The sequence below is a fragment of the Emydura macquarii genome, unplaced genomic scaffold (genome assembly GCF_026122565.2).
Source record: "Emydura macquarii macquarii isolate MOO-44397 ecotype Brisbane River unplaced genomic scaffold, CSIRO-AGI_Emac_v2 contig_71, whole genome shotgun sequence".
Lineage (NCBI taxonomy): Eukaryota > Metazoa > Chordata > Testudines > Chelidae > Emydura > Emydura macquarii.
The window spans coordinates 4,973,223-4,985,769 of NW_027130208.1; the positions used below are offsets into that span (position 1 = coordinate 4,973,223).

Below are 12,547 nucleotides of genomic sequence, written 5' to 3' on the forward strand. Positions count from 1 at the left end.
GTGTACAGAGCCTTGCAGAATAGGGTCCTCGTCCAAGAGTAGGGCTTGTGGGTGTTACAGTAATACTAATAAATAACAATAATATAATAGAACTTCAGAGTCACAAACTGACCGGTCGACCACACACCTCATTTGGAACCGGATGTACGCAATTAGGCAGCAGCAGAGACAAACCCCCCCCCCCCCCCCAAAAAAAAAAAAAAAAAAAAAAAAAAAAGCAAATACAGCACAGTGTTAAATGTAAACTACTAAAAGAAATAGAGGGAACATTTAAAAAAAAAGATTTGACAAGAAAAGGAAACTGCTTCTGTGCTTGTTTTATATAAATTAAGATGATTAAAAGCAGCATTTTTCTTCAGCATAGTAAAGTTTCAAAGCTGTATTAAGTTGATGTTCAGTTACAAACTTTTGAAAGAACAACGTAATGTTTTGTTCAGAGTTACAAACGTTTCAGAGTTACAAACAACATCCATTCCCGAAGTGTTTGTAACTCTGAGGTTCTACTATAACGAAGAAGAATTCAAGATGGGCACCCAAAATAAGTAGAGACTTCTGAAAAATGTATTCTTTCCAAGTGTCAGTCTGCATATCTGTGAAATGGGTATAATGCCACTAGTCTGCACCCAGGGCGTCGTGGCATTTTTTACATTCATTGTGTAAAACACAGATGGAAGATGCTATGTAAGGACCTGATCCAAAGCCCGCTGAAATCAATGGGAGTCTTTCCAGCTGAGATCCAAAATGTATGTAAGATTTGATTACAGCATAGCATCATGCCGTAGTGTAACCCAAATAATGTGTTTTTTTTTAATTAACTATTTTTAATTACATTATTCAGTACTTTTGCCATACACAACATAGAAATTCAATTTTGTGTTATTTCTCTTTGTTACAGCCTCTGTTGCCTATAGATATTTTAGCAAACAGTTAAAATTCATAGGCTCTTGAGGAGGCTAAGTTAGATGTCTGAATTAGTTTGTGTTCCTCTTTCCTCTGTCACTTGTGGCAGATTTGAATTAGATTGACCTTGAAGGAATTTAAAAGATCTCAGGCCAAGTCCTAATGTAAGTTAACCCATGTCACAGACCCCAAGTTACAACCTTGACCAGTAACCTGACAGTAATGGAATAGGGTAGGACTCAGGAATATTGGCACGGCAAGGGGAATAGCTCAAACAAGTCTAGTCTTGCTTTTAAGGAAGTGTCTCTCTCTCTCTCACACACACTCACTCACTCTCTCACACACACTTTGAAATTCACAAAACAAACGGAAGAAAACAAGACAAAGTGAAAGATATTGATCTTTATACTGATCATTCTTTTCCCCAAGTATTTGACTTTCATCTTCCTGCCACCACCCACAAAAAGCAGATCAAACAATATGCATTTTAAAAAAGACATTACTAGAAAAAAGCTAATAAGTATTTTGAAAATTAACAGTTCCTTGAAGAAAAAAAACCTTTGTAAAATGAAACTAGGAAAAAATTCTTTAAAGTTGAGCCAACTCTATTCAACTGAATAAACGAAAAATAATGCATGTATGTTTTTCAGTCTTATTAGTTCTGGGGGGTGTTTTCAGTTTAATTTCTCAGTTTAGAAGTTTAACTTGCAAACTCTAAATCAGGGGTGTCAAACATCTGGCCTGCGGGCCAGATACGGCCCACCAACCTTTTTGATCCGGCCCCTGGCGGCAGCGCGCTCTGACGCGACATCTCACGGCGTTGTACCGTCTGGCGGCGTCGCGCTGTCACGAGATCTGGGTACTCTGGTGGCAGCGTGTGGCGTACTGTGTGCACGAGACACAGCGCTCCAAAAGGCGGGAGAGGGACAGTGTGGTCTTGGGGCATCGCGCAGTACTAGAATTCTGAATCATTGATCGATTCTTTTCATTGTAAAATAGCAGTAGTTGTAGAAGTGGATTTACTGCAGTTTTTATATTGCAGATATCTAGCAAATAAAATATAATACTACATAAAAATGGTTGTGCCTAGCATTTCGATTTATGGTATGTATGGCCCACTTGAAGTGCATTTAATTCAAATCTGGCCCGCCATAGCAAATGAGTTTGACACCCCTGCTCTAAATACTGTGTCATAACTTGAGATTCCTTTGGTGAATCTATTTTCTTCTAGTGACTAAGTATGCAGAGGGATAAGGCTGCACACACAGTAGGGATTCAAGCTATTGTTTGAAAAAGACATTCCATGTGCAAGGAATTGTGAGTAGCATCAGCAATCTCTTTTGCCTTGAGTTGTCGTAACAAAGTGGCGCTCCACCATTATTTTTTCCCCGTGACACACACTGGATGCTATCTGAAAATTTGTGATTGCATGTTTAGAAATATAAACTGCATCAGCTGTTCTAAAAAAATAATCACCCTCACATTTCTACAGCACGTTTCAGTGAGAGCCTCTTATTTACTTATTTCTCATTAAAATGTCATTCTATGGTCTGATTACGCAAATTGCCAAAATCAAAGTCCTTTTCAAGTTCAGACTATTCTTCTCCTTCAGTTTCATTGGGATTATTGTAGCTACAACCACCTGAAATACAATTCCACAACATAAATAACTTTCTAATATTTAAAATATATATTGCTCTTACAACGTAACAGTGATACTCATCTCCCAATTTGTTTTCTATCCAGATAACTGCATGGTCTTCATCACTGTAATATCAGTCTTCAAGACCAAAACCACAGCTCTCTATCCCTTGGGTTACAGAAGAACTTGTTTAGCTGTGAGAAAAATAATAATATTCTAATGGCTGGACAACATAACAAAAGGAGACGTGATCACATGGGCAGTGTGTTACGTAGTTGATATTTCCAACATCTCAGCTTCAATGTTGTCAAAACTCCAAGAGTATTGGTGCAGGAAGCTTAAGCATCTGAGTTTGGTTGATATAAATACTGTACACGGGTTTTAAACAGCTCCCAGGCTCATCTTTTGAAGGTCATGTGAAGGTTTCCTTTGAGGACAAGGACTGAGAGATCAGTTATGGAGTGATCGTTTTGTGAAAAGTGTTCTCTCATGGATGATGTAGTGTTTTGGTCTTTTATCATTTTTCTGTGTAAGCTCATTCAAGGGCGTTGTGATGTCGAGTTTTATCTACAGAGCTGTTGTTGGGGCATTTAGTACACCAGGTGAGGTACACTACATGTTGTGATAGGCATGTATAGGAAGTGTGGATCTTGAAAGGCATGTTACCGGTGTATTGATCATCATAGCAGTACAGATTTGTCTGCAGGTTTTGCATCTCTTGTTTTGGCAGGGTCTGGTACCGCTTTGAGTTGGTGTGTCCAGGTCTGGGCAGAGGTTGCTTCTGATGATGATCTTCAAAGGAACTACTTGTGCTTAAAGTCAAGCTGCGATCAAGTAGTTCACTAGATCAGGGCCAGCACACTCAGAACTTTGCAGGATCCAGTCCTATGCAAACTAAAAGCATTAGGTAAGTAAGTGTGTGTGGATCAGCAGCATATTGTTCAACCGGGAGTTACTGAGAGACCCACTTTTATATCAAGCCCATGGCTCTGTGCGAAATCCACATATGTCAGCAGTCAGTCATGGAGCATGATGCATTGAAGTCCACCAGTGACAGCAGGATGATGAGTCACATTTTATCTGTGACTAATCAGGGACCACGAGGGGATTCATGAGAGAGCTAACATTGCTGCAGGATTTGCTTATGCAGCAGAGCGCGCCTGATTCCACAATCCCATCTGGGAACATCAGAATTCTTATCCATCCAAACCGATCCCTCACTGTAAGTGAATTTATCACGTCGGCATGCAGAGCTGTTTACATAATGAGGTGCGGGGCTGTTTCTGCTGGTACGTGCGTGTGTGTATGTGAAATGCACTTGTGGCCTCCTCTCATGACCCTCTGTGTGAGAGCTTGAATACGAACGTTGGCTTAAGTAGCAAGAATGCAGCAAACAGTCTAAACAAGTCGGCACTGGCTTGAACTAGCAGGGCTGCTTCTGTAACTCAGCTGGCAGAGCACTTAAAACTCAGGGCTCTAGGTTCTAGTCTCACTCTGACTTCTCCCTGAAGACTAGCTTATTCAATGGCATTTTTATGAGATCATTTGTGGTCTTTAATAGTGGGTGTTTAAAACTGACGTACCTCTAAAGAAATGAACACAGTTTTCTTGCTATACTTGGAGTTTATATTTATATGATTCAGACTGGGCTAAATTTTCCACCAAAAAAACCCAAAAACAAAAATGCAAAAAACAAAAATGTTTGCAGAATTTTGCATATGCCCTTATATACATGTCCATGGAACAGAATTCTACAATTCCTATAAAGGAAAATTACAGCATGAGCAAAATTAGAGGAAGGGTTGAAATTTCTCTGAAAATTTGGCCCAGCATGTTTCCCCAGGAATATTATATGATACAATATATTCAAACAAACAACCTTTGTATTAAATCCACATGTACTCTGTAGGTTGGAAGGAGATAGGAATTAATGGCCAGTTCTGTTCAAGCAAGAATATACAGCTAGTCAGATACCGCCATTTACCTTCAGCAGCAGGCATACTACAGTAACATCTAAGTACCTCAGCTGAGATCTAGGTCATGTGCTGGGCACTGTACTTACACTTAGTAAGAGACAGACCCTGCCCTGAAGTGCTCACCAGCTACCTGGACAAGACAGAAAGGAGGTATTTATATCCTCTTTTTACCGATGGTGATCTAAGGAGCAGAGAGATTAAGTGACTGGTTTATGGTCACACAGGGAATCTGTAGCAGAGTCTGGTGTTGCACCCAGATCTTGCACCCCAAATGCAATGGCTTAACCAGAAGACCATCCCTTCCCTCACCGCTTTTCTGCTCCGGGCTAGGGGTGGACACTATAACTAAATCCAACCTAGGAAGGCAAAAAGTTTTGTGAGTCTAATGCTTTTTCTGTTTTAATACATGAAAACTGAATTTTGGTGTGCTCCTCTGGAATCTCTTCACTTCATTTCCTCCTTGAAGAGTCCACACTGGGCTGAGCCGTTGCTCCAGCTCAGGGAGAAAGCGTGTGTAAGTGTGGGGCAGGGGGATGTGCGCAGTGGGTTGAACTGGACCTGGATAACGAGTGTGGGAACGGATCTCACAATAAACACGCAGAGAATAAATAAAAACTCGTAAGATCGGGGTGCGACCGCGAGCACTCAGACAAGCACATGGAGCCCAGCGGCGATCACGCAGGAAGAATGAACAAATCTCTTTGGCAGGAAAGAAATCATATTAAAAGAACCCTTGTATGTTTGTTAGTATTTAAAACCACATTAATCCATATTATAATTGAGGAACACCAAGGTGTGCATATAATCCCATGCCTCCGGCGCTGGAAATCATCTGTCTTTGATTTTAAGCCTCCCGGTACAAGACAGGTGTACTTGTGTAAGGTGTACCGTAGATGAAAACCCTCGGTGGGATGAGAACTTCATCATCCTATAAGTCTGTATGCACCCTCCAGGGCCCTTCGCAACCGGGGCTTTGAAATTCTGGAGGTCTAATGGCAAAGCCCAGGTAGATCTGAATTGTCTGGGTGTAGACATCCTGGGACAGATCCTCAGCTACTGTAACTCAGGGGCCACTCCTCCCCCACCACATTTAACCAGGGCTGCAGAGACAGTGGCACAGGAGGAAATAGGGACTCCTCAATATGTCAATTTATGCTAGCTGACGAGCTGGCTCAGCGGAGATTGCTCAGAGCTCTTATTGGCACATCAGAATTCGGCCAGGTTTCTGATTCACTCATTCTATTGTAGCATTGTTCCTGTTGTCTTTCTAGTCACATTTAAAGGGACAGAGTAAAAATATTAAAGTTAAAAAAGTCCCTTTGTTACCAATGACACCTTAACTTTTCACTGGTTTTACTTCTTCCACGTCTCGTGGCACGGATGATGGAGGTAAGATTAGTCAGTTTCAGCGTTGTTCTAGTCCCGATCACATTCAGTTTCTCATGCTCTAGCAGAATTCTGCTACGCTTGGTTTTCAAACGTTCTTTAAGTAAGCTGCCGTCATTGGAATTAAAGAAAAAGAATGAAATCACGGAAAGATTCGCCTAGTGTTAGGATTTTGTAAAAGCTTGGGAGAGAGATGAGGAGGGGACATAAAGTATTTTACAATACCTAAGCACAGCCTTACAATGGCCCTTTAATATCACTTGTAAAAATGATTCTGAGTTGTTTTATGCTGTGATCTACCAACTGAACTGTAACTCTAGGAGCCTCCAAAATTGAGATAATCATGTACCGTAGTTGGCATGTTTAGAAATCCAGCCGAGTGTGCCAGCTGAAAATTCTTTTGTATTTACAATACATGCAGTAGCATATAACACTTAGAGCCAGAGTATAACATGTAAAGTTAGTGAATGTTGCCTGCTGAAATAAAGCTCCAGAAAAAGTTTAGACTGCACCCTGTGGGATTTGTCAATTTTAATTTCCCTGTCCTTGATATTCCTCTGCTTTTTCACCTCTGCCGTCCAGTACATGTACGCTTCCAGTTTAGAAACATGGAAACTATTTCAGATGAAGTTTAAAGAAAAGAAAAATAAATTGAGAATTATCAGCATCTGGTTGTTGATGTAACAGTTTATACAAACAAGCAGATTAACTCTGTGATAATACAAATTAGGGAAGTGAACTTCCACAAGAATCAAAGCTGCTCTAGCAATTTCCATCAGCTGAAGATGACGAAATTGATCCCACTAAACAACAGGTCGGATTCTCATCATGCTTACATTCAGTGAAGCAGAAAAAGGCAGGCACCAGGGACAGGGTTACTGTTCCCTGATTCCTGGCCTACCCTCACAGCAGGTTAGAAGTGGAATCTATAGAGACAATTAAACATATTCCAAGTAAAATAAATCAATGAATTTATAGCAGCTTGAGGCTACTCTAACCTGTGCCAGCTGGCAAAGAGCCCCAAGGGAACATCTGTGAGAACACAGCATGCCCTGACCACTTCTATTGTCTGCTACCAACACATTCACTGCATCAGGGGCTGTAGCAAGGGGGACAGAGGAGTCATCTATCCTGGCCCTTCTTCTGCTGCAGACTCCCCAACACTGTAATCTTCAACTACGAATGTGATCTGCTCCTTTTGCACTGCCTGAGCAATGCACAGGTAGCAAAGCAAGGCAGAGAATCACCCGAATGCAGCTAAATATATAAATTTTCCTTCTCCCACATGCAAAGCTGCAATAATTGACAACTTTAATTTAGTGTGTAAGTCTGTGAATTTGATTAAAGCTGTAGGAGACCATTGGCTGATCTTTGCACTACAGTTTAATGGCTAGAATAGCTACTGCTTTAGCTTGAGGGTATTATAAACCAGGCCTCCATCTAGCAAAAGATACAGAACAGAAGCTACTGAAAATATTAACCATTGAATAGATTCTCTGTGACAGCTGCTCATTTCACACCATTTTGCAAATTTCACAAGGCCAAGATTCCAGTGTATGCTGTAGAAGAAATTGCTCTCCTGACCTTTAGCACTATTAATATGATCTTAGACCATACTTTTATAACTTTAAACTTGTCCTGAACAAGGGTGCTGTTAACAGGAGGGGCTCAAATTCTTTTGTAATATGAAGGGGGTGAGTCTGGGAATGACAGGAAAACAAACTGGAGGTCATTGGGTAGTTGAAAGACAGGCTCATTAGCTACTATTTTTGTTCAATTTAGAGAACATGCCCTTCACAACCCATTATCTCATATTATTGAGGCACAGTACAGATGCAATCGTTAAGGCTTTTGGCGCTGACAGTACTTTTAAACATCTCTGAGGCTCATTCTATATGACATTTCTGAAAAATTGGAAACACCATTGATTATGCTTTGAATTTCGAAAGCCATTGGAGAAGTGAACAAATGCTCCTGTAAAAAGTTATAAACCGTGAAAAATGCCTCCTATTCGGAAACTGAGTTCGGGATGTTAAACCTCTTTTTGGATCCCCCTAGCTAACAAACCACAGCCTCTAGGAACTCCAAGCTACACACAAACAGTGTCCAACAGAATAAAAAATACATTGCAAAAGTTTACTTTTTTAAAAGTATGCCACTAATCTGACGTGTCCACAGGTAGCCATGTGAAGAGTTAGCTAGCATAGCACCAGCTCCAGCTGAGATTTTGGCTCCAGACACTGCCTTTTAGGTTTCCTGAGTCAACAGAGCGCCCTGGTCTGTGATTCCAGTTTACTTGGTAGATTTTTTTTATTGTCTCTATGGATTTTTAAGAGAGAGAGAGAGATGCAAAACATGAGTAATGAACTATGGACGAGCAACAAACAAATACTCCTCAAAATTGGTCTTGGACTGCTACACACCTTCCCTATACGACGACTCGTCCCTACCAATCCCATATACTCCTTCAGGCACATCTGTGTTTTCCTTCACCTAAGAGATCAATTCCTTTTTGAGAACATGACTTTTTCAGATAATCTTATAAATCAGATGCTCATGGAGGTGCTGATCTATTGAAATCAAATGAGCTTTGGGTCAGGTCCATGAAGCAATTTCTTCCATGCCAATGTTCGTCTTTTAAAATTAGGACATAAGAGCTTTTCTGTCTTCTAAGATCAATCTTTTTCCACAGGTGAGGCCAAATGATGGCCATTTTGTACAAGACTTTGTAGTCTCATACATTGATACACCATCGTTTAACTAATATGGTTTTAATTCAGCTAGTCAATACAATTCCTATATCATTATTTATAAAATCCTTGATCCAAAATTTCTATTGTCAAATAATGTGTGTCAAGTTACCCACCTGAGTGTTACAAGGTCATCACACACCATTTTGCAGCTGACCATATTTGAACAAGTGGACAGGAACCCAACCCATTCTTTGTCTGACTGGACCAACTCTCCTTTAGATATTCTTAAACATCTAATTATAAATTGTTTTTGTAACATCAGAATTCTGTAATAACATATCAAAGCTGTCAAAAACTTCTACCATATTTGTGGCCAGGGGATTTGTGGATTGGTCATACATGGGTATTCATTCATAATTTCACCTACTGAAATTTTCTTGTAGACCTTAGATCTATTGGGGGAACTAAACAGAAAAAGGAAATAGTCAATCTATGGCTATCTGGACAGAAGAAGCAGTTTAAGACTAACTGGTCACAAATGATGGATGTTGCCCTCTTGTCCTCTGATAGCCTTTAAAAGTTCTTAGTAAATTATTATGTCCTACTGAGATGGAAGCTCTGTCTTCCAAACATATCAAGAAAGCCTTAGTCCTCCAGGGGATTATTTCCTTCTCTACTCAGACCTTTTAAAGAGATTTTAGTAGAATTGAAAACTGGAGATAAAGTCCGTCCACCAGCAAACTAGTTCACATCAGAGAAATGGAGGTTGGACTAGATGACTTCCTGAGGTCCCTTCCAACCCTGATTTTCTATGATTCTATGAAATGCTATAGAAAAGTAACAAAAACCATGGATATATTCACTGCCTGCAAATCCATATTTCAGTAGATTTAGTCCAGGTTCACAAAGGTGAATCCAGACGAGATCAGAATGTGGTCCAAAAGCTAGTTTAATGGCAACCTTATGCCTATGCAGCTGTATAAGACATCATGCTTTAGGGGCTCCACATCATGAGCAGACCCTGACTTATCAACCAGAAAGCCATGCGTCTGGCTGCAATTATGTGCGACTCCCATGCCAACTATTTGCTGCAGAGACTGAATTCCCTAACTGAGCAACCCCAGTTTTGTCTCTTCGTAAGTTGTGCTTCACTCCACCTCCTGATCCATTTAGGTGGAGTCACCCAATGGTTTGGAAAATCACAAATGGACTGGGGCCAAAGTGGGAGTCAGAATCTAGTGGATAAGAGGCTGCAGAATGGGGGAAGGGACAGGTATTGTGTGTGTAGACAGAACTGTGGCAGCAAGACAGGGTCCCACTTGTTGTTTTCCATAGGGACCCTGCAAAGTCTAGTATTGGCCTACTTTTTTGCAGTATAGGTCAGTCAGATCATGATGTTGTGCCCTTAAAAACTCATTGGAAATAGGATAGGTCATAGAATCATAGAAATTAGGGTTGGAAGGGACGTCAGGAGGTCATCTAATCCAACCCCCTGCTCAAAGCAGGACCAATCCCAACTAAACCATCCCAGCCAGGGCTTTGTCAAGCCACACCTTAAAAACCTCTAAGGATGGAGGTTCCACCACCTCCCTAGGTAACCCATTCCAGTGCTTCACCACCCTTCTAGTGAAAAAGCTTTTCCTAATACCCAAACTAGACCTCCACCACTGCAAAATGGCTTGTGGCTAAGGTTAACAGAAAGTATTTAAGCATCCATCTCAGCAGCTGCAAGTCAGGTTCACAGCACAAGACTTTGTTCGTTCACAGTACTTCTGTCTGTTTCATTTCCATGATGATTACAGCCAGATCTAGAATTGCAAATTTGTTAGTCTGAAGATCAAATAGGGTGGATGGAGAACCATAACTAGAAAGTTAATATTCATATCAAGGAGCAAAATGACCTTTGAGAGAAGCACCAGCTGGAAGCTAATAGCCTAAAAATGGATTAACCTGGGCAGTGCTTCAGACTTTCAACATCCCCGACATACTCTCTCTAAATTAAAGATCCTAAATGGGTGCTCCATGCACATGCATTATTTCCTGAGATGTGTCTGAAGTCAAAGCATCTTGGAAATAAAACAAGCATCCAAGCAAGGGGCTGACCTGAAGGTCAAATGTTCTATGTTCTTGTGGAGTACGTGTCACCACAGTATTGGAATCTGGGTTCTCTTGACTCTAAATGTATGACCTCAAGAATCTCTGGGAAGGCACAAAGGAAATCTCTCAACCTGTGAAAGCTAAACGAAAGCAATGCTGTCTCTGAACTAGCCCAGCTAGATGGCAATAGATTAAATGTAAGGTGCCAAGGAGTTTAAAGCAGGGATTGAGCGTTGTTGTAATGCTCACAGAGACCAGAAAGAAAAATGCAACTGGCTATTCTTCAGTTAGACAGATAATATTTACAACCCGTGGGTGGTGCCAAAATATTTCAGGAAATTCCTAAGACTTTCTGAAGAAAAGCTAGGGAAAACATAACATTTAAAGACAGATAATATAAGAAGAATATTGGCTTCCCCACCCTATTCCAGCCTCCTGAGAGGATTTCAAAATTATCAAGGCTAACCTCATTTCACAATCTCCTCTGGAAATTAAGCTGTGTCTAAAATGTAAAAGATCAGAATAAAGGCTAAATAAATCAAGTAAACGGCAAGTATTCAAAATAAATACACATTTTACATAGACAACATAATGGGATAAATCCAGCCTATTAATTTCCTTTCCTATATAGAAATATGCAACCTTTGTTTTAGTCATTTGAATGACTTTATTCAGTGAGTTATAGACAGTTTGCCTGAGAAACTAAACCCATATGGGGAAAGTATGAGCATTTGTTCAGATTTATAGAAGTGCTGGGTACTCATATGATCCATTGGTCTTAGTGCAGGAAGTCACACAATTATTTTGTGTCCTTATGTATCATGATATAAACACTCAGTTTTTCTGAATGAGGCGGCGTTAGAGGAAACAGCTACAATCACAAAAAAAGGGTTTCCACACAACTCAAGTCCTAGCTTTGTCTCACTTGTTCACCCTGGCCACACTGTACATGGAACTTTATACAGCACACAGAGACATCTAGTGGCTGAACAGCATACTGCAAGTAAACATATCCTACTCTAAACCACTGAAAATCAGGCTAAACATTTTCTAGAGGAGAGTTTAAAAGTACATTTTAAACCAAAAGTTTACCTGTTCTGGTTTCAGCCCTGGAGGCACCCAGGCATACTCTTCCAAGGCACAGCCTGAGTCATCATCAGAAGTGGAATTCCTCTGAAAGTCAAACATGAGCTTGGTCACGGTCTTCTCCATCTCCAGAGGCATAACTGTTACAAAGTGCTCTTCCTGTGGGCACTTACAGTGAAGGCAGATCTTCCTGCAAATTGTGGAGAAATAATTTACTCAGTTTCATTTTGAAAAAGAAACAAATCTTAGTGATCTCTGCCAATCACCAGAGCTCAGATACCAAACTATAAACACACACACATTGGCAGTGTGCCCGTGGCAATAACCCAATTCATCCAGAGCAGTTTTCTAATTCAGTATTTATATCTTTCAGAGAAAAAAAAGTCCAGACTTGCTAAGACAATATTAGAGAGTCAAGGATTGTGTCAGATTATGGTTAAAGATACTTGGAGACAGAATTGTTTACCCTTTATGTTAAGAAATGAACTTCCACAGGGCTAATAACTATGTGCAGAGCCAATTCTCAGCTAGTTTAAATCTGTGGTGACTTCAGAATGACACCAGCTGAGGACCTGGCTTTTACTATTTAATATGTAAAATGCAAACTTAAATGGAAAGATGTGAATGAAAAAGTTCCTTTTCCATTCTAATAGCTTACATGTGCTTATAAAGTTGCATAAAATGTATTATAATCTAAGTATGTGAAATGAAAGGACGCTATGAAACAATCACATTCAATAGACTCTCTTTCAATTACTCAGATTGTA

The 12,547-nt window shown here is 40.3% G+C and overlaps 1 protein-coding gene across 2 annotated transcripts in view; it reads right to left on the reverse strand.

The window, feature by feature from the left end:
• Positions 1-12,547, reverse strand: part of PRICKLE2 (prickle planar cell polarity protein 2) — a 176,198-nt gene that overhangs the window by 39,521 nt on the left and 124,130 nt on the right. For both annotated transcript variants that reach the window (XM_067541706.1, XM_067541714.1), the window contains one exon: positions 11,787-11,970. In XM_067541706.1, the coding sequence (XP_067397807.1) occupies positions 11,787-11,970 (184 nt within the window). The remainder of the gene's footprint in view (positions 1-11,786; positions 11,971-12,547) is intronic.